This window comes from Grammomys surdaster, unplaced genomic scaffold (assembly GCF_004785775.1).
Source record: "Grammomys surdaster isolate TR1022 unplaced genomic scaffold, NIH_TR_1.0 126391, whole genome shotgun sequence".
NCBI lineage: Eukaryota > Metazoa > Chordata > Mammalia > Rodentia > Muridae > Grammomys > Grammomys surdaster.
The window spans coordinates 15,675,489-15,702,653 of NW_021621185.1; the positions used below are offsets into that span (position 1 = coordinate 15,675,489).

At 42.4% G+C, this 27,165-nt stretch overlaps 1 protein-coding gene across 1 annotated transcript in view; it reads right to left on the reverse strand.

Moving 5' to 3' along the window:
* Cmya5 (cardiomyopathy associated 5) overlaps positions 1 to 27,165 on the reverse strand; it is a 92,929-nt gene that overhangs the window by 47,813 nt on the left and 17,951 nt on the right. Inside the window, exons 2-5 of the mRNA XM_028760154.1 lie at positions 8,088 to 10,507; positions 6,159 to 8,003; positions 4,928 to 5,828; positions 496 to 4,519 (exon numbers count right to left, since the gene is read on the reverse strand). Of these exons, the coding sequence (XP_028615987.1) occupies positions 496 to 4,519; positions 4,928 to 5,828; positions 6,159 to 8,003; positions 8,088 to 10,507 (9,190 nt within the window). The remainder of the gene's footprint in view (positions 1 to 495; positions 4,520 to 4,927; positions 5,829 to 6,158; positions 8,004 to 8,087; positions 10,508 to 27,165) is intronic.

The following is a 27,165-nucleotide window of genomic DNA, read 5'->3' on the forward strand; positions in this document are numbered from 1 at the left end:
GGATGAGTACTCAGTGGATCAGTTCTCAGTGGATGGGTGCTCAGTGGTCCCATGTTTCTCAGCAGCATCTCTGGAGGGATGGGATATGATGAGACTCAAAATTAAAATCTTACTGTTTTAAGCATTTTTAGCACTTAGATTAGAATTGGTCAGGGCACTAGACATATTTTAAAGGACAATATTATTGATGGCAAAAGTAACTTGCTTTGTGTGCAAATGTGTAACTATTGATGCTAAAAGCATTTTACTTTTTTATAACATTAAGGGTCTTTGTTATTGAGATAGCAAGCTCCTAAGAACCTAGAAAAATGCTCTGACATATAACCTACCTGTAAAAATAATAGATAAGTTAGTGATAACTAAATTCTTAGGGAAATATCCATATGTTTTCAGACCATTTTGCTTAAAATAAATATCAAATACTGGCCATTTTTAAGAAAATATGAAAGCAAACCCAATATCTATGTACAATTTGTGTGTGTTAAGTTGGTTTACCTTAACAGCACTTATAGCTGTGTCGAGTGCTGAAACCTCGTGGTCTTTGTGAATGTCCAGCACCTTGTCCATTTCAGAAACCAGGCTTTTGCAGGTATAGCAGTAAGATTCAACCTGGGCCTTTTTCTGTTCCTTTTGTGTCTTAGCAGTCACTGATTCTGTCGCTGACTGGTCTTCTCCCCTTCTGTCCCATTCTTCCTGTGAAGCAGACATTCTCAGTTCCTCCTCACTCATGAGTTCTTGTTCCCTGATGTGCTCAAAAGATTCTGTTTCTTGAGATAACACTTCTTTGGATGAAGATTCTGAACATGGTTCTTCTGGTAAGATACCTTGACTGGCCGTTTCCTGATTCAGAGAGTCAACAAAGTCATACTCATCCTGCACAGGAATATTGTGGAGCCTCTCTTCACATGAAATAGATGGGACCAGCTCCTCTTGCAATACTTCAGGAGAATAAGTGGCACCTGCTGCAAATTCTTCCTCTGGGAAAGACACTTGTACTGGGACATTTAGATTGACCTCTGGGCTTGCATTTCCTGTTTCATTACCCTGACTGCTTGGCTCACTCTCCAGAACATGGTGGGTATCTTCGAATGGAACTGCGTAGCTCATCTTCTGGGTGACTGCTCTGACTTGCTCTGTAATGGGAGCTTTCTGCTGCATTGCTGCCTCATCAAGGGTATCCATGTGGCCTATGGGTTCTCCTTCCCTGTCAACCACCTTGTACTGTTCTTCCAGATTCTTCTCCCAAAAACTAGTTTCAGGCTTTCTCCCGATTTCTCTTTCTGCAACTCTCAGTTGCTGTGAATCCTCTTCACCAACTGGCTTTTCTTCCAGGCCTTGGCCTTGATCTTCTTGAGTTACAGATTTGTCATGAGGAATGTCATCTTTGAGTATGTACTTCTCAAAATACATACCCGTTCCGTCATCGGTGTCAGAATATCTCCTTGGAAATGATGTCTCAGAATCCACACTGTCACCTTCTGAAGCCGTTTCTCCTTCATTTTTCTCCCCAAATGCCTCTTCATACAGATCCTTATAGAAGAAGGAAAGTGCGGGTGGCTCCTCTAGCAGCTCGGGGTTGACAGGCTTGGCGGTGGTGGGAAATATCTGTCTTCTTGACAGAACTCCTTCTTCCACATCAAATAAAGGCATCCCAGGAGACCTGGAGTCCACATCTCTACTGATACCCTTTGGAGCATTTCTATCATCTGGTTTTTGGATAACCAAAGATTTCTGCATTTCTGCATGAGATAAATTGCTACCGTCCTTTTCGGGCCCGTAAAAGCTTTCATCTAACTTGACTAAGTCATATTTGTGGTCTAGGGGCTGTTCAGCTGAACTTTCTGGGAAAGGAGTCAGAGTTTCTGTGGCTTCCTCTGAGGATTCCTCAACAGTTGATTTCTGCTTTTCTGAGCCAGGGGAGAGGTTATAATCAATCAAAGTATATTTTTCAAAATAATCTTCTTCACCAGAAACAGTGGGTTGGGCAGATGTGAAGTCACCCATTTCTAAGTCTGTGGCTATCTCCTCGTCTGTCTTATGAGTTTCCTTTGGCTTGTTTTCCATCAGTGATGTGATTTTCCTATCAGGAACTTCTAACTTGCTCTTCTGTGTTTTACCGGAAGCAGCTGCCTTCCTCTCATCATGAACAGATATGCTTTTAAATGAGGCTTTCTCTTCCAAATACTTTAACTTATCTTGCATTTGTTCACTTTCTTCCTGATCCACTGAAGGGATGAAGGCAGGGGCATGAATATTCAATATCTCACAGCCTTCGGAAATGATGCTAAAGGCACTCTTCTGATCTTCTGAAAGTCCAGCTGGCTTGCTGGTTACTGAAAATTCTTCATCTTTCACAGAGGTGCCTTCAGGCTCCTGGGGTGTACCTCCCATAGGAGACACTCCATCAGCACTGATTGCTGATGCACTAAGCATAAACTGAGTATAGTTGCTTGCTGCTGAAGCTGGTGGCTCATTTCTGTGCACATCCTCCATAGCTCCCATGTGATGCTTTGAAATAAGAACAGACTGTTTCGGCATCTCTTCTGGGTGATCTTTAGATGTCTGGATAGTGTGGACTGTAGGCCTGTCTGACCATGTTTCTTGTTTCTTCGCTGTATGTTTTAGAGACGTTCCTAAAACAAGAGTTTGTGGTTCTATGACTGACAGCTGAGTCGACGGTGCTCTTACATTCTTTGTTTCACCAGTCATGCCCTCTGATGTCCTCTCAGCATCCTTAGATAGGGGGCTGGGCTGCACACTTCCATCTTCAGCAGCCACTGAAGCACCAAGGGACAACTCTGGCATCACAAGCTGCCTCCTTTCCTCTTTGAGATCCACTCTACTCTCATGTGACTTTTCCAACTCCAGATTTCCTCCCTGAGTAAAAGAATCCATTTCCTCTCCATGGGGAGGCTCCACACTGGAAACCTTGGCTTTCTCTCCTAAGGTTTTACCTTCTTCTTGGGGATGTGGATGAGTTTCTGCTGCCTTTCTCTCTCTAATCTTTGGGTATGCCTCTGTGAATATATGTTCTGGTTTTTCAATAACTGGTGGTGATTTAGCTGGTGAAGGTGGTTGGACCTTATCCAAAGAGACAGCTGATGCTTCAGGCACAGGCATGGCTGCAGGGGGAGAGTAGGATAGGTATTCCTGCTTCTCTCCTTCTGAAAATGCCCATTCCTGCACTTCCTTTTCTCTCCTCTCTGAAGCAAGAGTCTCGCTGGGTTTTTCCATGAGCTCTTCACTGGGAGAGATGCGCTGTCCCAGCCTCTCAGCAGCTTTTGATTCTTCCAATTTGAAAGGTCGCGATTCCGGCATCGTTTGCAACTCTCCTACTGCTTTATTTTCCCTGAGTTCCAAGGGAGCCATGATTTCATGCTTCTCTGCCAGCCCCCTCTTCCCTGCCAAGGAAAATGATCTAGTTCCCCAGCCATCCTTCTCCTCCGTTGGGCGTTCCACTTCCTCTTCACGATGTTCCAGAGAAGTGGGTTTTGGCATTTCTTGTCTCAGTCTGTCTTCACCAAGATCAATTAAACTGCCTTTTGATTCCACTGGCAAAATCATTGGTGCTGGCTTCTCTGAGTCCATCCTTGTGAAGGCGGATGGAGCTGATTTTGGCTGTTGTGGCATTCTATCTACTACGTCAGATGACAAGAGCCATGCTTCTTTGTGATCACTGCTTGGCTCTTCCTTAAGAGCAGAAATACTCCACATAGATGGGGGAGAGATCTCTGGCTTCTGACGTCTTTGGCTCTCAGTAATATGAAGAGGAACCATGTTTTGGGCTTCGTCCATACCTACTTTCTCACTCGCAGGGGAATGAGGGTGAATTCCAGGATGTTCGTCACCAACTAAAGTAGCTAAGCTTTCACCCATTCCCTCTGAAAAGCCTGGGAGCTCTTTCTTCCCATAGTTTTCAGAGTTAGATGTAGGCTGCTTTAAAACATCTGCATTTGATAAAAATGTGAGTTTTTCTTTAAGGTTTTGACTTTCACTGGATTTAGCTGAAACACCCTTGGGTTCCTCAGCCAGTTTAACTGTGACCTCAGGTAATGAATGAACCCCTGGTTTCTCAGCTGCATTAACCTCAGCAGGAACTGTACCTTTAGGCTCTACAGCAGTTACTACTTTCTCTACAGAGGGACTTGGCTGTGATTCTGGAGCTTCGTTGTCAGTGACCTTATTATCTGGAGTGCTTGATCCAAACAATAAACTAGACATCCATGACTTGAAAGATGAAATCCCTTTCTTTCCCTTCTCTGCAGGAAGACCTTGCTCAGAGACCAGTGACTTCTCAGATGGCTTTTGTGACACCACTGGGGTCTCTGGAGGTTGAGGTGTGATATTTGCTTTCTCAGCAGGGACAGATTTATTTGGAGTGAGTACTTCCACATCAGAGGCTGTCTTTCTCCTTTCCTCAGCATCATCTCCGGCCTCTGACTGAATCTGTCTGGGTTCTTGAGATGGCTTCTCACCAGACACTGGTGCTATGCTTGCTTCTTGGTTTTTGCCCAGTGTGGTTTTTGCAGCATCAGCCAGGAAATGTGCTGTGCTGGCAGGAACTGGGGTATTTTCTGCCTTTACCTGATCCACTGATGGGCCAGTCTCTGATTTCTGGAGAGTTCTTTCAAGAGGTAGTTTGATTTCCATCTGGACATCTTCTTTGTAAGGCCTGGGAAATTCTGTATTTGTTTTCTCTGATACTGAATTGTCACTTGCTGTGAAAGAACCATCTTGCCTCTCCTCTGTTCCACCTCTATCCACCTTTCCAACAGGAACCACAGTCTTTGTTTCTTCGGAAAGATAGGTCTTAGTGGATAAAGTTTCTACCTTGTCACTAGATACAGGAAGGATAGAAAATTGTTCTTGCAATGGCAAATGGGGTTCTTCCACAGCTTGGAGTAGAACCTGCTTCCTGATTCCAGATGTGTGATCTGTATCCAATGGAGCAGCCCCAACTTTCTCTGGCATCAGATCACTGCTCTCAGATGATGCCAGCTGGCTGGATCCTGGTTTTCTACCTTCATGCTCATTGGCGAAGCCATCTGGCTTTTCCAGCATCCAGGTGTTATCTTTTGGAGAAACGAGAGTCTCCTTCACTGTTGTTCCTGTAACACTGTCAGGCTCAGTTGTCATTAATGGCTTTGGTTGTTCCAAATTCTCTTTCTTCTCTGCTAATTGTTTAATACCCAGATCTGGTTTACCTGTAAAAGAGCTGCTCACATCAGGTACCTTAACAGTGTGACCCTCATGAAGGGTCTTTTTAAGCTCTGTTTGCTCTATGGGGAGGTCAAAAGAAGCAGTCTCTAATGGAGATGTAGCAGGCACAGGAAGCTCCCTGTTTTCTTCGTTTTCTTTTCCTCTGCTCCTATGCTCAGTGAGGCCTTTTTCTAAGATAGAAGGCCCTGGTTCAGTTCCAGTGGGTTTTACTGGTTCTCTACCTAAGGATCCATCTCTGTCTCTACTGTCAATAAGTTCTGATGCAGCAGTTGGCACTTCTGATGACTGTTTGTACTTCTTAGGCTCTGGGGGGATCTTTATGAGTTCCTGCTTTCCTGATGGGAAACTCCCCAGAACTGGAGAAGATATCTCCTCTCCTTGTCTGTTTGACTCATCTCCGAGGGCCAGCAATGTTGGGACTAAATCATCTAACACTACATTTTCAGAATTAGGAGACCTTATTATCTCCTTGGGATTGTCATTTGGCACTGTGAATTTGGGTGTGGGTGACACTTGCAATGGCGGAGGCTCACTATCTTCTCTCTCTACCTCACTACCTGAGTTGATGGGATGTTTAGGTTCAGGCCCTAACACCGCTGAGACAGACACCAAGTTCTTTTTGTGGGGTGAAATGGAGCATTCAGAATGGAGAGCTGGAGAGAGTGAAAAGCCTTGTTTGTCTTCTACCCTGGTTTCCCCGGCCACATCTGAGGGCACTTTGGATACTGGCAACCCAGGTTTAACTTCTTCAGTTTCTACTTCTGACCAAACAGAGAGCTCTGAGGGAGATAATAATCTCAGAGATGAATCTAATTTCCTTTCTTCCTCTTCTTCTGGCCAAGCTGAACCTCCGGATGAAGAGTTGGCAAAGACAGCAGCAGCTCCTTTAATTGATTCCTTCTCTTCCCCTCTGAGAACTGTGTGCTCAGCTATAGACGAGCTGGGCGATGGCAAACCACGTCCTAACTCACTCTTCCCTGCTCCCTTTAAGCCTGGGCGTTCCACAGGGCTGGCGAGAGATGGATCTGTCAGGATTTCATCTCTGCCTAATTCAGTTGAATTTGAGTCAAGCTTAGTTACTGGCACTGTGGTGGCAGAGAGACTGGTCTCTTTCTGCATTTCCTCTGACAAAGCTGGAAGTGCTGGTGGTACAGGTGGGTGCTCGACTTCCCTCTCTGTTCCCAATGAAGCTGCAGGAAGGTCCCTGGATTTGGACTCCTGTTTCACTTCTGTTTTCACTGCAGATAAAACCTTACGTCCAGAAATAGATGTTTCCTCTGGAGGTGAATATGGTTTTGCCACTTCAGGCTCATTCTTTGACAACATTCTCTGTTCTAGTTCAGAAGTCACAGTTGGAGCTAAATTGGGTTTGACATCCGCCTTTGGCTCATCTCCCAAGTCAGACAAAACTGAATATTTCATCCCAGACCCTGGAACATTTGGGGGCTGAGGCTCTGGTGTCTGATCCTGTGATTCGTGTGCTGTTGCCTCTTGAGAATCCGGCACAGTTTCTTCCCTTCCGACTTTGGGCAAAGCCATCTGTTCATCTGCACTTGTTACAGTGAGTGAAGCCTTGGGTTCCTGTTCTGTCTTAAGCACACAGGCTGACTCAGGTGAAACTGAGGACTGAGATGTGGGCAAAATGGATATGGGCAAAAATTCTTCCTTTACCACCGACGAGAGTGAAGATGAAGAAGCTGCTATCATGACTGCTGGTGAACTACTCTTAGCCTCTCTCTTCTCCCCTTCACTGGTTAAAGGTGGTGGTACCGAATCTTCAGCTTCAGGCTCCAAAGATGCTTGAGTTTTCTGCTGCTGTGCCAGGATGAGATATTCAGATACAGAGGTTGAAATTGTTGGAACATCTGGCACAGTTTCTGCTTGGCCTGTCCAATCTGTTGAAGGTGTCAGGCTCAGATCTTCAAACACAGGCATAAAAGGGAAAGACTCCTCTTTCCGTTCCTGTGATGGATCAGCATGCTCGGGCACAGGCGTGACCACTGAGGACCCCGTCTCTTCTTCATCTGCCTCTGAGACATAGGGATAGTCTGAAGCAGGCCTGGTAGACAGCAATTCATCTGGCTCGACTACGTTTCCCTCTGTGTCTGCGATTCTGTATGGTGGGATTGAAACCTGTGATGCTGAATCTGGAGAAAAGAGTTCAGCCTCTTCGGTGTCCTCATCAGACAGAACAGTGTGCTCAGAGGGCGACGTCAAGCACAGTGGAGAATCACGCCCCAGCTCTCTTTTCTCTAGTTCCTGAGTTGGATAGGGTGAGAATGAGAATTCTGACGCAAACGCAGAATCAGGGGAAAGGGGCCCAATGTTGTCTTCTTCCTGCCCTTGCTCTGATAGACCTGCGGGTGAGGAGGCACCCTTCAAAAGCAGAGGAGATGTGGGGACAAGCTCTGGTGTGGAAGAGAATGAGCGCTGCTGGTCCTCTCTGCTCCCTTCTTTTGACAGGACCACATGTTCCGATGAGGTGGCCCAGGGAGGTGGGGCCTGACTTTCAGAAAGCAGCTCAGTGGTTTGTGGGAGGAGAGCACGGTCATCTGCAGAGACCTCACTGGATGAAGATACCCCAAAGGCTTCCTTTTCTTCTCCTAACAAGGTTGCAGGCTCAGAAAGAACTTTTGGTTCAAACTGGGACATGTCATCTATTGTCTTTGGGGGGGATTCCTGTGTTGCATTCTGTGGAACTGAGGGTTTAAATGCCAGTTTTGAATCTGATGTGAAACTTCCACTTTCCAGACCCTCATCTTCCGATAGAGCTGCTTGTCTCAGTGTGGCAGCCAGGGATGGTGGCAAATGGCATTCAGGAGCCTTCTCACTTAGTGATAGTGAGTGAGGGTATTTAGAAGCAGCATCCACAGCTGGGGAAAGTATCCCAATGTCTTCTTTCTCATCTTCTGCCTGAATAATGGGCTCAGAAACATGTTGGGACTTTAATGGGAGCTTGTGGCCACCTGTTCGCACCAGCAACTCTTGCACATGCTCTGGACCAGAATACTCAGCCACAGATACGGAATCTGGTGAGTGGCGCGTACTCTCTGGGGCCTCATCTCCAGACAGGACCAGATCATCTGGTGAAACTGTTGAAAAGAGTGGGAACTGGGTGGCAGGTGTCTTCTCTGTGGTGGATGGAGAGAGAGAGTGCTCAGATACAGAGGTCACAGCTGGGGAATAAGACTCACGTTCCTCGTCATCCTCTGAAAAGACTGCAGGTTCAGAGCTAGATTTCACTTCAGATACAGAGACTGCCTCTACTTCTAGCGTCTCTGGTTTACGGTTCAAATCCTGTAGGACTGAATATTCAGATACAAAAGCAGAATCAGGAGAAACAGACTCGATTTCCTCTGTTTCTTCCTCAGACAAAGTGATATGTTCAGGTGTGAATGTCATCTGTGATGGTAGAATGGACTCTTTTCTGTGCTCCACTTCAGGGGACAAAGGCGATGGGGAAGCCTTCTCAGAAACTAAAGGACTTTCAGGGAAATCAAGTTCTATGATTTCTTCTTCTAGACTAGAATCTTCGGGTTCAGTGGTATCCATGATTGGTGTAGAAGTTTCCACTCCCCTCTCTAGTTCTTGTGATGCAAGGGAGAGAGGTGGCTCAAGTTCATGCTCCTCTCTGTGGACTGTGAGCCCAGGCGCATGTTCCTCCTGTCTGTGGACTACGGGCTCAGGCGCATGCTCCTCCTCTCTATGGACTATGGGCTCAGGCGCATGCTCCTCCTCTCTATGGACTATGGGCTCAGGCGCATGCTCCTCCTCTCTATGGACTACGGGCTCAGGCGCATGCTCCTCCTCTCTATGGACTATGGGCTCAGGCGCATGCTCCTCCTCTCTGTGGACTGTGAGCCCAGGCGCATGTTCCTCCTCTCTGTGGACTACGGGCTCAGGCGCATGCTCCTCCTCTCTATGGACTATGGGCTCAGGCGCATGCTCCTCCTCTCTATGGACTATGGGCTCAGGCGCATGCTCCTCTTCTCTGGGGGCTATGGGCTCAGATGAGGTCACATATTCAGACACTTGTTCTATTTCTTCTGTTGAAATCGGCTCTAGCCCTTCCATGTCTGGTTCAAACCTTTCTTGGATGGCTGGTGCTGGTCTTGGTGGTCCTGTCTCCAAAGACTCCTTTTCTGCCTCCCATGACATGGAATTGTTGACAGAAACCGTGCCTTCCTGTCTCCCATCATCAACTGAGCCTGACAAGACTGTAGCATCATCCTCTGAACTTTTCATTTCTTGTGAGTTCTGTTCTAGTTCTTTCTTTGCTCTTTCAGGGACCATGGTTGCTGGAGTGCTGGGTGGTTCTGTTCTGTGGGTCTTTGATTCATCAGCTGACTGTTGTGGCACCATCTGTGGAGGTCTGGGATGTTCTTCTTGATCTGCTGTATCATTTCTGGAATAAGAGGGAAATGTGTGTTCTGATGAAGATGTAGCATTTAAGCGGGAATCGACATACGTTTTCTTTTGCTCTTCGTGACTAAACAATGAGGTCATGGACCCTTTGGAGAGGGCACCTCTCCACGGTGGAGCAGGCTCTCTTGCCGTGTCTTCTCCTGGGCTCTGGGCTAATTTCCTTTGGGAAACTATGTTAGAACCACTAGTGCTCAAATCCGGCTCTAGACTAATGGATGAATCTTTCCCTCTCCTGTAATGTATTTCCTTAATTACATAACCTTTTGGCAATGTCCCATAAAATTGTAGAGGAATTAACTCTTCTTTAACTGAATTGAACATCTTTATTTTGTACTGTACCGTTCCTATGTAGACTGGCTTTAATACTAATGGTTTGTGCTCTTTGTAGATAGCCCCAGTGATGGGAGGCGTATTTGATGCAGTCTTCTTCCTTCTTGATTTATCATAAGTACCAATAGATGACTTTTCTTTCTCAGTATTGAGCACAGGGCTTTCTGAAATTAAAGGACCACCTTCTTGGTTTGTCAGAACATCTTGCGATTCCAGAGAATTTCTCTTTTTGCTGCCTTTCCGACGCAATGATGGTGAACCACGCTTGGACTTCTGAGTTCTTTTCCGTGTCCTTTTAACTTCATCCATAATAAAGGAAACACTTCCTGGAGGAGAAGTCAGAGCTGACCCTTCCAAACTACATATTCCCGAAGTCTGACTTTCTCCTGAGGCCCAAGGAGTGGAAGATCTGCTTGAGTTGGTTTCCCAGGTTATCCCACTGTCTTCCCGTTGAACTGCAACCATGGAAAAGGATGGGTCAGAGACGATACACTCCTGCTTGGTCTTGCCCTCTTCATCCTCATCTGATAACCTATGGTGAGTAATATCAATAATTATATATTATAGTAATAAAATTCATATTAATTATTAAAATAAGTAAATGTAAAATATAGAAGTCAATACTCCCATCTCCTCAAATACGGAGTGAATATAAAATGAAGTTAAAGAAGTTAAAGTCTGGATATCAATGCAGTAGGATATCCCAGGCCAGAATGCCTCAGTAGCCAGCCTTAAGCCAGAAGGAAAATGAAGTTCATTTTTACACCTTCCCTATTCTGGGTTGCCCACCTGGTCCTCCCATGTTCCCAGTCTCTAAGGCTCCCTTCTCTCACCAGGACCCACATGTGACCCTGGCATCTGTGCTCTTTATTCTCACAGGTGCCCCAAACCTAGCTGTGGACCACCCACTCCGTCTGCTTCCTAACTGGCCAGGAGTCTGACTCTTGCCTCTTTTATTGGCCTGGTCTCAGCCCCTCCTATTTTCCTTCCAACTGGCTTTCGCAAGCATCCCATTAGCATTCCTCACAGAGACAAATCTCAATAAATGTTTCATACTTACAAAACAGGAAGATCCTTGGCTCCGAATTCCTATCTGATTTTATTTCCAAGCACCTGCCTCCCTGTACTCCTACAGGATTCACTTCTATTATAACTACAACTGAGTAGCACAGGAAGGATTAGTAATACATAGACAGGATGCTAAGAAACCATTCCCGGTATATAGTTGGTGCTCAATAAATGCTATTTGCCATTGGGTTTCCATGTCATCTTTGAACTTGATATTAGACTCATTTTCATTGTACATACATTTGGGAGTGTCATGTGTTTGGCCTGCCTTACATGTCCTCTGAGACAGTGGGCTCAGGCTTGGGTTCTATGGCACTCACTCTTCTTTGGTTTTTCCCTTTTCTTCCCCTTTGCTTTTGCTGCTCCTTCCTTTGATATGCTTCTCCTCCACCACACCCCACCTCTTGTGCCTATCCAAATCCTATCTACCCATCAGGGCTTATATTTAAGATTCTGCTGTGACTCCTCCTGACTGATTTACACAGCCATGATGTATATTGGCCATTGCTTCATAAACACTAAGCTGGAAATTAAGACCCCAGGAGTCTTCCTCCTAGGAATATAACTATAATTTGAGGTAATTTTAAAGATGTCGATTGGACTATTGTATTCTTCTGCAGCAAAAGAAACAAAACTATACAGCTATTAAGTGTAAATATTAAAACAAAGTACTTTTTTTAAAGAAAGAAAGACATAAAATTCAGAGCCCTCATTAGCTTTTCAAAAATCATTAGTCTCTGCTTCAAAGACTGGTTGCAAACTCTGGAGTACTTTAGAAACACCTGTAGGAGCCTTAAGAAAATACTGTCACCACCCACACCTCTTCACCACCACTCCCTCTGGTATTACTGTTGGGACAGACTCTGAACCTTGCAATATTTTTGGTTTTAAAGCTCTAGGGAGCTTCAATGTGCACACAGAGTTGTGAAGCCCTTGCCTGAACAAGCCTACCTCTGAAACTTACACAGCATGCTTACAGAGGCTTGCTTGCTCTGACCCCTTCCTGGTGCCCTGAACTTAGAGCCAGGATTTCAGTGCTTGCAGCTATGCTCGACTACCTTTGCTAAACATCAGCATCCCTGGAAGTCTATTGCAGGGGGTGCAGATGTGCCCAGCCTTTATCTCCCCAGTGGCCAGCACAGTGAGGCATCGGCCTCTTCCTCTGCTACAGTCTGTATAAAGTAACAGAAAGTTCTGCAGATGACCTGGGTGAAAGGAACTGGAGAGAAGCGGGAAGAATTCACTTCTCCATTTTCCTAGCAGTTTGTTTCGCCTCTACTTGTTTTGGTATTAAGCCACTAAACTTAATTAGGAATCAATTTTGGTTATAGACTGATTCCTTTTTTTCAGACTCTTTTACATATCTAATTAAGGCTATTCCTCAAAATGTTCAACTCAGGCTGCTCCTTCTCTTTCACGTCATTCAACATAAATAGGGTGGAAGTAAAAAATGAAAGTTATACCACAAACAGGAGAGTCAGTGTTGGGAAGGCCTGTGAGCGCAGTAGCATTGTAAAAGCAATTAGAAATTCAATTTAGAGTTCGTTATTGATTGTAAATTCCGTGTACTCAAGCAGAGACAGTTTCATTACTAGCTAGAATGAGTTCAGGAGTGCTGAACAGAGCACCCAGAAGGTCGTAACAATGAAACTGAGGCCTGCTGAGGTAGAGTTGCCTAGTCAATCACTTGTGTATTCGTTTACTATTATTTCTGCACATAATGAACTTTTGTTAAATTTAGATAGAAAAAAATGTAAATATAAAGACACAGGGCCTTTCCTTCCCTAATTGTAGAGCTCAAACCCAGGACACTGTGCATGCAGGACAAGGAAGCTACCACGGACCTCCATCTCAAGCGTAAGATGTTCCTCAAGAAGTTCAAATCTAATATAGCAGGTTAAATACTATTAGGGGAGAGGGAAAGGTCCACTGAGGACAGAGGGGAAAGTTTCATAGAAGAAAGGTGCTTTTGTAGGTTTACAGAAGAGAAAGGTGTTTGGGGATGGATGACAAGAGGATCTATGAATATGAAGGAGTTTATTCCAGGAAAGGGCTGCGGAAGATGGAGACTGAACATAGGAGGAACAAGCAGACTGACTCACTGAGACACTACATTCAGATACCAGCATCGTCTTCTTCATCGTTCCATTGCTGACACCGTGACCAAGGCAACTGTTATGAACATAACTCTTAGTTGGGGCTGGCTTACAGTTTCAAAGATTCAGTCCATTATCATCATGGTGGGAAGCAGGCAGACAGGGTGCTGGAGAAATAGATGAGAGTTCTACTTCCAGATCCACAGGCAGCAGGAAGAGAGCTTTTCAAATAGTGCCACTCCCTGGTGACCGAGCTTTCAGATCTGTAAGCCTGTCGGGTCTACTCTCATTCAAACAACCATAAACAGCAATGGAAAATGGCTGTCTTAGCATGTGTTTAGCCGTAACCCAAAAATTCATGTTACACTTTATCTAAAGAAAACATGAACTTTGTTAATGAAAAGTTAATGACTTTTCATAACTTTGTTAATGAGAAGTTGTCCCCAGAGAGCTCAGGAAAATTCCTAGGGTTGTTTCTCATTGTGTAGGACACGCCTTTGCTTTCAGGTGCCATCTGCTTTGTCTAATTTAAGATGCTGGCTATTGAGGTGATCTCTTCCTCTCCCACTGCATTTTCAACAAGCAACTGTCTGATCATCTCTTAGCTTCTTATTAGGTAATGGTGTGAGATGAACACCCTTCACAATCAGACAAGTGTAAGTCATGTCAAGAAAACAATAGACCCACAATACCAGTGGCGAGCCCTGAAGGCTCCTTTCAGGGACTGCCTTTCTCTGATTAAGGGGGGTTTTTACTGTGTTAGCTAAGATCCATTCTATAAACATTATGAATCAGTGTCAACTTCGTTAAAATAGTTTTTATATTTGACTCTGACACCATCATGTTTTCTCTTTTAGGTTGTTCATATGAATTACAGTGACTAATATACAAAAATCAACTATGCTTGGCACCATTAGGAGGTGTGGCCTTGTGAGAATTGGTATAGCCTTGTTGGTGGAAGAGTGTCACTGTGGGGGTGGGCTTTGAGGGTTCCTGGTGCGAAACCTCCACCCATTGTGGAAGGGACCCTCCTCCTAGCTGCCTGCAGAGTAGAGTCTCCTTTTGGCTGCCTTCAGATCAAGATGTAGAACTCTCAGCTCCTTCTCCAGCACCGTGCCTGCCTGGATACTGCTATGCTTCCCATCATGATGATAGTGGACTGAACCTCTGAAACTGTAATCCAGCCCCAATTAAATGTTTTTTTCATTATAAAAGTTGCCTTGGTCACAGTGTTTCTTCACAGCAATAAAACCCTAACCAAGACACCAACCTTGAACTTCTGAATTGCACTCAATATGGGTATAGTGGTATGCATTTTGTATAACGCTGGACTTGGTTCTACTACTTGTTTAGGAATATTGCTTCTTTTTTCGTGAATAATACTGAACCACAATATACTTGATTATAGTGTATTTTCCATTTTCATATCAAAACCATGCTGCTTCTTAAAGCATAGTTAGGAGTTATTCCCTCCTGTATTGTTCTCTGGAGAACTTTGTTGCATTATTTCTTCCTTAAATATTTGATAGAATTTCTTGAAGTCTTAAGATCTGGAGTTTTCTTCATGATGAGGTGTTCATTCAATTATTCATTTGTTTTGCTTTTCAGAAACAGTCCTTCTGTATAACTCAAATGGGCTTCCAACTTGTTACCCTCCTGCCTTAGCCTGGGATAACCACTTGTACATTATGCCTAGCTCATAGTAAAGTGCTTACTCAGTAACTTATTCAGCAGATAAATGAATATTCAGACCTCTGGGTGTGTGTTTTACTGAAAATGTATCTACTTTAGCTAACGTCAAGATTTGGGGGTATTGGAATTGTTCATTTCTCTCAATACCTTTTAAGTAGTTATAAGGCCTAAATTTTCATCCATTTTTTTTTTCATTCTTAGCATTTATCTTATGAGAGTTCTTCATCATAAATATATAAGCCAAATGTTAATGGAAGAACAAAGTAGAGATTATATCCTATATCTCAAATGTTAGAGCAAGTGGACAAAAATGTCACTCTGGATAAAAACAAACTAATAACACTACTAATCAGATGGGTTTAGTGGACATACATTATGCATTGCTGAAGAAACTACTTCATTAATATTTTCAAATTAATTATGGATTTTTTGATGGGTTTTTTGTTTTTTGTTTTTTGTTTTTGTTTTTTGTTTTGGTTTGGTTTGGTTTGGTTTTGGTTTTTTGAGACAAGGTTTCTCTGTGTAGTCCTGGCTGTCCTGGAACTCACTCTGTAGACCAGGCTGCCCTTGAACTCAGAAATCCACCTGCCTCTGCCTCCCAAGTGCTGGGATTAAAGGTGTGCACCACCACTGCCCGACTTGTTGATGTTTTCTAAATTATGACTGCCATCTCTTTTTTCTTCAAGTGTCCAGAATTTTAATTAGGAGTATTTTTCTAACATTTTAAGATAAATTCTTATATCATGAATTTCTGAACCTTCTCATTTTCTAACATGTAAAGTCAAGGTTGCATACATCACTTTAAGTATAGCTTCAGATATTTCATGCAGAAGTTTTATGCAGCATTTGATTATTAATCATAAAATGTTCTAAAATATTCTTTGTGATTTTTTTATTTGGTTCATATATTCTATAAAAATCTGTTTCTCAATTTCAGAATATACAATTTCAGAATGACAATTTCCTTGTCATCTTTTCATTACTACCTTCTAGTTTGCATTATGGTTGAAAGATTCCTTTTTGTATTATTGTATACTTCTGTGTTAACACTTACTTTATTCTATATGGTCATATTAAAGTGTCTTTGTGTTCATGAAAAGAGCTTATGTTTTCCAGCTTTTCAGCAGTGCATTTCATGTCAATTAAATCTGTCTGGCTAGTTGTGTTACCAAGTTGGTTTTGCCCTTAGTGATATGTTTGTCTGCTTGTTCTAACACAAGAGATGCCAGTGTTCTCCACTATGATTGCATGGATTGTTTTCAAGGTTTGTTAGTCTGTTTTTTAGCTTATGTGTTCTGAAACTGTATTGATAGATTAAAATTAGTTTAGAACACTCATATCATCCTAGAAATGTAACTTTAATCTTAATAAAATGTCCCATTTATGTGGATATATTGATTTATTTCCTAATCTATCAAAATATTGATAGTAATAAAACTTGCTTTGATTATTAATGTCTATTTCAGATATATTTTGGTTGTTTACATGCTTTGCATTTTAAAGATTTTTAATTGTCCTACATACTTATTGTGGTGATTTGAGTGATAATGGCCCTCAGAGGTTCATGTGTTTGAATACTTTGAATATTTAGTCCCCAGCTGGTAGAACTGTTTGAGAAGGATCAGGGGATGTGGCTTTGTTGGAGGAGGCGTGTCACTGGGGGCGGGCCTTACAGTTTCATAAGCCCACTCCATTCTCAGTGTGCTCTCTGTTTGTTGCTTCTATTTCAGGATGTGAGCTCTCAGCACTGCTCCAGTGCCATGCCTCCCTGCCTGCTGCCATGCCCCCTGACAAGATAGTCCTAGACTCACCCTCTGGAACTATGAGCTCCAAATAAAGTCTTCTGTGAGTTGCCTTGGTCAAGATGCTTTATCACAATAATAGAAAAAAACTAAGACACTTATGTTTTAGATGTGCCTCTTACAAGAAATATATAGTTTAAAAATCCATTCTGATAATTCAAATGAAACACTGATCCATTTAAAGACATTTGAGGCTAAATTTTGCTGTCTTACTGTTTACTATTTGTACTACCTATTCTATGATCTTTTTTCTCTCCTGCCTTATTTTATATTGAATATTTTTATTATTAAATTTTCCCTGCTTTTATAATAGTCTGTAAGTTGTAGTCTATTTTAATATTCTTATACTGCTGACCCCTTCAACATGCATCCTTGACTCATTAATTTCTAACATTAATTGCTACTTTCACTTTTATCTTAAACAATAGGAGTAGCATGAATCACTTTAATTTCAACTTACAGGCCACTGTAATTATATATTTTCAGCCTATACATTTTTAAGTTTCACAAGACATAATTACTTTTGCTTTTTAAAACTGTCAATATTTACTTAACTTCACCTACACACTAAACCTTTGCTCATGCTTCCTTTGTTCCTGCATTTCCAATACTCTATCTGGAATCATCTCTGCCCTCCCTGAAGAATGCCTCTTGATATTTCGTCTGTTGTGAATTTCCTGGTGACAAATTCTTAACTACTTTTTCATGAAAGGTATTTTAATACTCTTCCTCTTGAAATTTTCTAGATTATTAGGTATTTTATTTCAGCACTTTAAACCATGATTCCATTATCTTCTGTCTTCCATGGTTTCTGTGGCTAAACTAGCTGTCAGTCTCATTGCTACCTTTCTTGTAAGCAATGCAAACTTTCCCCCCAGCCAACTGTCTTTCATTCTCAGAAGTTATATTCATATGCTCAGAATGGATATGGTTCCTCAGATCTGTACAATAATGCCTTTCATCATTGCTGAGACAGCCACAGCCTTCTTCTCTTTTCAAATGCTGCGTTTGCTACAGTCTTTCTCTTCTCTACTCATATTCCAGGTTTCCATACATTGTATCATCATTCTCACTATATCCTCCATGTACTCACGGTGTCTTCACCCAGGATGCTGATTCCGTACTTGGTCATGTCTGAACTACTTACTAAAATCATCAAACATATTTTGCACTGTTATACTTTTCAGCTCTGGAGCTTCTTTGTTTCTAATCTCTGACAATGTTCTGTCTTATCGTTTCTTTCTGTTCACTTGACTCCATAAATAACTTAAAAATTACATAAGCCCCATTGTACTCCAGAAAGCCCTCCCTTCCTGTAGCACTCTAGCTGTAGCCTGAATCAGTATGGCTTTTTGAAGAAGGAGAGCTTTAGGGACTGAGTGTGCTCTACTGTTCTACTCCCAAGTTTTCCCTAATGAACTAGTTTGTTTTTTCTCTATGTGGTCACTCCCCATAGGAGAACAGTATGTCAGTCTCTGAACGGGGTTGTCTGTTTGCTGCCGTTATTTTTTCACTTTTTATTGACAGTTTTATAGGTCATATATTTTAGTCATTTTCACCTCTGTTACCTGCCCTTAGCCCCTTCCCCCTCCTACTGGTAGTCTTCTCAGTGAGTCCCCTCCCACTTCCATGTCTCCTTTTTGTCTGTGGATTTACCTGCCCAAGCATGGGTGGAGCTCGTGTTACTCAGTGGAGCAAGGGCAGTGAACGTGTGAATTCACTACTGAGGAAAATAACATCTCTCCCACAACTAGCATTAATTGTCCATAGTCTCTTTGGGAGGGGTGGGGTCACATGGACCCTTCCCTCAACCATGATAAAATATTGATGGGCCCAGTCTTGTTCAAGTCTTGTGGAGATCACCACATCTTCAGTGAGTTTGTGAGTGCAAGGCTAGGTCATGTCCAGAGATGTCTCTTATGTCATCTCTCTCTCCATCCTCAGCTCTTACGTTTTGTCTGCCCCCTCTTCCACAATGTTGTCTGAGCTTCCTGTGTGTATTATAGCTGTCTCAGCTGGGACAGAGAACGCCACCTGTCACTTACCCTAGGCACCTTGCCCAGTTGTAGGTTTCTATATGAACCACCTCCAGCTACCAGAAGCTTCTCTGATGGAATCTTATCTCAGCATTAGTCTATGGGTATAAATATGAGTATTTAGAAGGCAGATTAAATGTACTCCTGTTTAGCAGCCTGATAGCTATAGGCTCATCTCTAGGGTCTATGACCTCCCAAACCAAAGGCTTTTGACCATGCTTACAGAACCAAGCACGAGTTCCCTCCACGAAGCAGGCCCCAAATCCTATTAGAAAGCAGTTGGTTAGATCCATAACAATCATTTGACTCTTGCACTGGAAAACACATCTTTCTTGACAATTCAAGGCACACAGCTAAGTAAAACTGTTAATGGCTTTTCTCCTTTAGTACTCTACATAGAAACTTCTAGGACCATGTAGCCTAGTTGTTATGGAAGACGCTTTCAACTCAGCTCCAGCTTGATCTATCACCAGTAACCAAAGTGTGGGATAGTTTTAGCAATGGAGGTATGACCATCAAGATCTAGTGGTCAACCGAGAGCAATGGCAGTACCCTTTATTGCATCTTTTGAGGGAGAGGGAGAGGCTCTCTTACTCAACAATCCATAGGAAAATATCCCACACTTGATGCAGGGATTTTATTTAATAATCCAAGGCTTCTGGGAAGAGCATTATCCATTCTTAGGGGGGGCATATCCATTCAAATTCCTTTTTATTGTATTTTTAATAAGATTATGAAACAGTAGGTTTCTCTATAGCTTCTTCATATACCCTGAGTTTTGGTTGCCCTCTTCTTCCTTGTCCCCCCAGTTCCCTCCCTGTCTTGACTTTTCTAACTCAGTATTTCTCTTTCATCTTCATGGCCGATGTGTGCTACCACCAGCAACCCCTCCCTCTAAGGGCCCTTCTGTCATTTGAGATTTTATGCTGGGTATATTCTTGTATCTCACTGTTGTAATGACATTTTGGTTTTTTAAGTGATAATAACTTAAATCAGATGAATTTCACTAAAGGTGTGGAAAAAATAAACCATTTAATACATTCCAAAATTATCATGTCTGGTATATAAAGACCACAAACCTGTTCAGGCTTTGATTGCTCTTCCTGGTATACCTTCTATCTCTTTCCTCATTTCACTGTAGCTCAGTGAAACCAGTACTTTATTTAAAATGAAGTTAGGAATCATGAGGACTAGGGAGATGAGTGAGTGGGTAAGAGAAAGAAGACCTTAGTTTATATCTCCAGAACCAACATAAAAGCTGGTGTAGTCATGAATAGCAGTACAGTACCAGAGAGACAAAAAGATTGATGGGACCTGCTGGCCAGTCAGGCTAGCCACAAAGCCGAGAGCTCGCTGCGACACTCTGCCTTGTCAGAATAAGGCGGAAAATGGCATAGGAGGAAGCGTGGCATCCTGTTCTGTTCTCCACATGCACACACATGAGTACATGCACCTGCACACAATGTGTACACACACATATAGCATTCAAACACAGGAAAGAAAACAAAGAATTGTGAGTGGAAAGAGCCTTATGGTCTTGTAATATTTCTTAGTTCAAGGGCCAGAGAGATGGCTGAGCAGTTAAGAACACTGGATGCTCTTCTAGAGGACCCAGGTTCAATTTCCAGCACCCATATGGTCACTCACAACTGTCCACAACTCTGGTTCTAGTATCTGAAATTCTCTTCTGGCTTCAGTGAGCATTCAGTATGAACATGGTGTATATACATACGTGCAAGAAAACTGCGTTCATATACATAAAAATAATGTTTATTTTCTAACAGAGGAAACAAGAGAGAGGGAATACTTATATCCATAGTAAGTCTTAAAGAGGGAAGTGTATCAAAGTACAGATGCCAACATAATGCTGTTTCCTTCCCGGGTGATCTGTATTTTGTTTGAAATTTGTCCTCTCCACTCATTCCCTAAAGTGCCGTAGTTGGACACAACTGAAACAGGACCTCAAATGACTTCCATCGAGCTAAGATGTGTAACCACTATGCTTTGTTCATATTGGCATCCAGACTTATCGTCTAGAAACATGTAATTCCTTTCTCTGATAAGCAGTTAGGATTGCATTAAAGTTCTATGTTGGAATATAATTATGAACAATACATTGTGTTTTCATGATGCCTCTTTCACTTGTAAGTAGCCACCATGTGCCAACAGGACTACATCAAGTAAAGGAGGGCATTGGGCCATTTTTTCCCAACTATGTCTTTTAAATACATTATGTATATATTTTAATAGCATAATAATGGGAAATTCACATATGGTCCTTATGCTACAAACTTTGAAAATTATATGTTGAAGCATAAAATGCCAATCACGCCTGCAACATTATAATAAAAATTGTTAGCATTTTATGCATCTCTTTTTAAAAATTGAAAATTCTTAAAACAATCAGTGATTCTTTTATAGTTCCCATTTTATCAAAAATTTGACATCTTCCCATGTGTGGTGGAACAGTTCTCTAATCCCAATACTGACTAGGGAGGCAGAGGCAGGAAGATCTCTGTGTGTTTGAGGCCATCCTGATCTACACAGTGAGTTCCAGGACAGCCAGGGCTATGTAGAGAGAGACCCTATCTCAAAACAACAATAGTAAGATAGAACTTAATATCTGTATTGTTAGGAGAAATAGTAACATTCCTAAACAAAAGAAATATAAATTTTTAAGTTTAAAATTAGTTTATTAGCCCATCAAGGAGATAAGAAACTATGAAAGAGTGAACACAAAAAAGACACAAGAAAAACTTATGAATGAGTGAGTGAAGAAATTATGCCATAATAAAAAGCTCTTACAGATGTCCCAAAGGCCACACAAGCTCATTGTGAGTGCAAAGAATAAATATCTTATTTTCTTGGTAACCAGGTATTTCTGAAGCCTGTGAACCAGGGCCTTCTGCCACTTGACACCTAGTCACTGTGCCCTTCACAACCTGCTCACGTGGAGTCTTACCCCTCACTCCTCTGCTTGCACCCTTCTCTTCACTTGCAATGACTCACCTGCATACAGATTACTGTGTCTTTCTTTGGAGACCAGCTCCTTTGTCAGCTTCTAAGTTCTGGATGTTATTGTCTCAGGTGACGTTTGTCATCCGCATCCAAGCCCTGAGCTTCTCTCCAGCACTGCAAACTTGCTGGGAGTAGACAGCACATCATTTAACAATTATCTATAGTTATTTATTTATTTATTTATTTATTTAATGTGTGTGTGTGTTGTAGCGTACACATAGAAGTCAGATGACAACTTGCAAGTGTAGGCTCTAGGGACTTAACTCAGGTCGCCATGTTTGGTTTCAAGCATCTATTGAATCATCCCATTGGCCCCCAGCAATATTTCTTCAATATTTTTTTATAAACCTTTCTAAATATTCAACTTTCTTTTCAGAGGAACAAATGTCTTTTACTCTGGGCCCACATTTCACCAGCCTAAATAAAATTTAATTAATTATATTCTAACAACACAAATATAACCAGTATAAGAAAGGTTCAGGGACAAACTGAAATGACCCTACCTAAAACAGCTTAGGGGCTGGAGAGGTGGCTCGGAGGTTAAGATGCAAAGGACCTGAGTTTGGATTCCAAGCACTCACATCGATAGGTAGGTAACCACTCTAACTCCACTTCCAGGGGGATCTGACACCATCTTCTGATCTCTGCACATAGTGTACTCACATGTGCTTTTACAAGATAAAAACTAGAAATGCATTTTTAAAACAAATACAACTTGAAATAACTGATGTTGCTAAAGAGCAGTCTGCTTGGTGGAGTGATTGGCTTGCTGTGAGCATCTGTCTTTTCTGGAGAAAAAATGGAAATCTCTGGGGACTCCCATTGGTCTGGTTACAGTGGCTTAGAAGGGCTTCTTTTTTTACTGCTAGTTTGTATTCATTGGCGTTGACCCCTCTTCAGTCTCTGCTCCATGTGTAAATTTATGACTTCAGCAGCCCACAGTGGCTTCCAGCTGACTTCAGACAGGCGGAGAGCCAATCATTCAACAAGTCTTTATTAAATCAAATTATGTACTACTACAATTTTAAGCATTGTTTGATAGCAGGATTGCTGTTCAATGCAAAATTTCTAAAAGATCTGAGATTTCATTTAGAATTAACCAATTTTGACTGAGCTTCAGATTTGTAGAGGAAATATAAATCAGCTTTGTCACGGTTCCATCTTCTGAAACTTGGGATGTGTCTGGATGAAGTTACTAGAGGTGGCTCCATAGGAAAGCAAACTGGGCATTTGCCTAAGCCTTCATCCATACAAGAATGCCACTAGACAGAATAAGATCCTAGCTGAGCTCGAAAACAGTTTCCTGCTCCTACTGTACAATAGTATAGGAATAAAATGTGTGATATAAAGATTTACATATTCTTAGTGCTTTGAAAGGAGCATTTTATCTGTAAAATATCTTAAAATACATGGTAGCAAGTTACTTAAAATAACCAGCCTGGACACTGATTTCTTACTCCTTTTCATGTAAAAAGACATTTGTTAGCATGACTTGCCTACCTTCTCACTCTTCCCTAGTTTACTGCATTTCTTGTGCTATAGCTTAGACGAGAAAGGCCTGCAGTTCTCTGTGACTGGATGCATACCTCCATCTCATTCGAAAACTGGGTTTTGGAAAGCACATTATCTTCCTAGATGCCCATGCCATTGTATCTGATATCAGCCTTGTCAATTAATAAAGGGGACATACGTATCTTTATCTATCAATCCTTAGATTTATCTAGCAATTGTTTGAGAACTTAGAGAGAGTCCTGTGTTGTATTTCTTCTTGCCAAGTCCCAGTGCAAATAACAGCAGCTGGTAGGACCTTAAGGATACTCCCTGGTAGGTAGAGCAGCAATGATACATAATCCAGATGCTTGTGAGTGTGCACCACAAACTGATGTGTTAAGGTGACCAAGAGAAACCCACCAATCAGATATCAGCAGTACCCTGCTCATCTGCATGCGTCCTCCAGACACCCACACAACCGCATCATGCACAAACTTTAAAAACCAGAATTGTGGTGGCTGTCATAATTCTTCAGAAGCAACACAGAGCAATTTTAAACATGTATTATCTGTGATCAGTGATGAATAATGTATATACCGAAAAAATAGCTGTTAGGTCAGAAAGACTAGGTTTGGCAACTTGAATTTGACGATGGGGGGGGGGGGGGGGGGGGCAGAGGTTACATTTGGTATTCTTAAAGGAAATACTTTAGGTCATTTTATCCTCAGAACTATATGACCATGTGATAACACAAGCACAGAAACCTTGATTTTACTTCTCTGGGTACTCACCAAGTATTTGCTTTTCAGTGACAATAAATAAATAATATTCATGTATTACTTAGTGGTTTTCAAAATATTTTTACATATAAAATCTCGTTTTATCTATAAATTGACTCTACTGGCTAGCTGTGCACGAACCTGACACAAACTAAAGCCGTCTGAGAGGAAGGAACCTCAACTGAGAAAATGCCTAGGCTAGCAAGCCTAAGGACATTTTTTTAACAGGGATTGATGTGGGAGGGGCCAGCTCTTTGTAGGTGGGAACATTCCTTGACTGGTTGTCTTAGGCACTGTAAGAAAGAAGATTGAGAAAGCTATGAAAAGCAAGCCAGTAAGCAGCACTCTTCCATGGCCTCTCTGCATCAGCCCCTGCCTCTAGGGTCCTACTCTCTTTGAGTTCTGTCCTGACTTCTTTTGGTAATGGACAGCAATATACAAGTACAAGCTAAACCTTTTCTTCTCCAAATTTCTTTTGGTGATGGTGTTTCATCATCGCCATAGAAATCCTAACTAAGATAGTCACCATTCATTTTCTTCAGCAAAATTATAATGTGTGTAGCTTCTGCTATCCCACCTTGACTCCAGGAGCAGACTGTGCTACCAGCCCCCACCCAGAGAATGTTGGATCAATGGATGGAAAACACGAACACACAGAGTTGTTCAATTTCAACTTGTCTTATTGACACAATTGTTGGGCGCTACTTATCTCCCGCCTGGAGAAGTGTGTCCTTATCAATACTAGACTCAGGTCTAGTCCGTGAGGGGATAGCAGGAAATGAAGGGCCAGCTCTCCTGTTGCTTAACTTTAAGAAAATAAGTGCTAAGGATACAATTCAATGTGGTGCATGGGAAAGGAGAAAGTAGCTATGAGTTAGAGCATTTTCCTACGTATGAGAACAAGGAAGACTTCTCAACTAAAGAGATATCTGAACCAGAGCCACAAAAGAACAGAGGGATTAAACATGAAGAACAGAGAAAAGACAACCAAGATGCAGAAATGGGACCAGACTCACCATAGGAAATAAAGGGCAGAGTTCGGAGTTAGTTGGAGCAGAACAAGAAACGTAAGATGAGGCAGAGTTATGGATGGGATCCAACCCAGCAGAGCCTGGAGGAGGCTTGAATGTTACTGTGTGTGAGAAGTAAGCCCAACCACTGCCCCTGGCATCTTCCAATGAGTCAGAGATAAACAGCTACTCATGCTGGTATAGCTGGGAGCTCAGTCACCATTGAACATCTTACCCCAACACTGGACATCTGTACTTGTGGCATATAAAACACTTAGGTTTATGTACATAAATATACTTTTAAGTGCACAACTAAAGACATTCTTATTATAAGTAATTTAACAACTAGACAGGCTTTTCTTAATTGCCACCACTTTAACCTCTGCCCTGTGCCACAGATAGCTCAATTAATAAATGGCATTTTGCAAATTTTAAAAAGCAACCATAAAAACAGAGTCTGGAAAAAATAAATCATAGGGATTTTCCTTTTGAGTTCTAATAAACACTTCCAATGTGCAAATTCATGGGAACAGAAAGAGGAGTCATATAGTTCCTTCCTTCCTGGAATGTGTTAGCGAGCAAGGAGCTGTGACTGCAAACCCACCCTTGCAGTACAGTGTGACTCCACTTGTGACAAAACGAAGGCACTTTCCTTGGAGGGGAACTCATTAAGACAAAGGATGTTCATAAGGGGCTGAAACAAACAATCCAGGAAGTAAACAACTCAAAGGCTTCAGGAAGTCCCTGAAACTGACCAGATTCTCTAGGCTTTTCCTTTCCCAAGCATATGTATATGCAATAAGGACTGCTGAGAGATACTTCCAGAGAAGATGAGCTGTCTGGAAGGGACAGAAACCAGCCAAGCTGCCTGAAAAAAACCACTTCTACCTGTTGAGCTGCCTACAGGCAGTGCAGTGTGTACCAGGTGTCCAGCTTTCAATGAGCTATCACCCATTCTGGAGTGGACTTTTGGAGATGTTGCTGTCTGAATCATTTCTGCTCCTCTAAGACCCTTTACCCAAGTTCCTGGAACTAATTTTAATAAAATGCATGAGGCCACCAAGTTAGATGTCAGTGTCATTTGTCTTGCTGTCAGTTCCCTGTCTGGGATGAGTAGACATGTTCATGTCCTCCTGGGAACAGTGTCACACAACAGCCAAAGGCACCAGGTCCGGTACACAAACAGCAATTTTATTTTTTACCTTTGAGATCATATGGGACAATGTATAGGTATGAGAAGAGAGCTACAGAGCATAAGCACAGAATATAAAAACAGATGTAAGATTTTACAAGGAAAAATGAGTTTCCCAGGAGGACCAGGCTGCAGGCAATTAGAAGTGACTCAGGTAAAAGGAACAACGTGCTCTGAAGAGAGAAAGTGTGAAGTACAAAATGAGCCTGGTGTGTTGTGGGCACCTCCACAGTCTGTATTTGTCTTGAAAGTTGTAGCTCCAGGATAGAAATGTTAGCATTATACAGATGCTTGCAGATGCTGTTCCAAGCTGCAAGTCCCTATCACCCTGGCTTTCCCAAGAAAGACTTTATGGGGGGCTACTTTGTAACAGCTTAGAGCACCTGACTCATCAGACTTCTAGGACGTATGTGTATCTTGCCACAGAAAACACCTTTGGGGTGCAATGAAGATGGCTCAGTTGGTGAAGTGTGTGCCACACAACCGTGAGGATCTGCGTCTGACCTCCACAGACTAGGAACGGCAGTGTGCACCTGTAATCCCAGCGCTGGGGATGCAGAGACCACAGGACCCCAGGGCTTGCTCAGTAGCTGTTTTAATAGGAATCAGTGAGCTCCTTGTCTCAAATAATAAGATGGAGAATGCACTGAAGCAGGATGTACTGAGGAACACAGTAGACGTTGTCCTCTGCCTCCACAACCATGTCCACACCTACACCCACACCCACACTCACGCCCAAAATCACTTTTTAACTGACACATGTATATACATATTTATTTTTAACTATATAAGTAAATAAAGAACATCTTACTGTAAAAATGTATAATCTGTAGAGCTATGGTTGTAGGTCAGGGCTGGAGTGTGTGTTTAACATGCACTAGGCCCTGAGTTCAATCCTTGCCATATGCATATTCTCTCTCTCTCTCCCTCTACCTCTCCCTCTCCCTCTCCCTCCCCCCCTCCCTCTCCCTCTCCCCCTCCCCCTCCCCTCCCCCTCCCCCTCCCC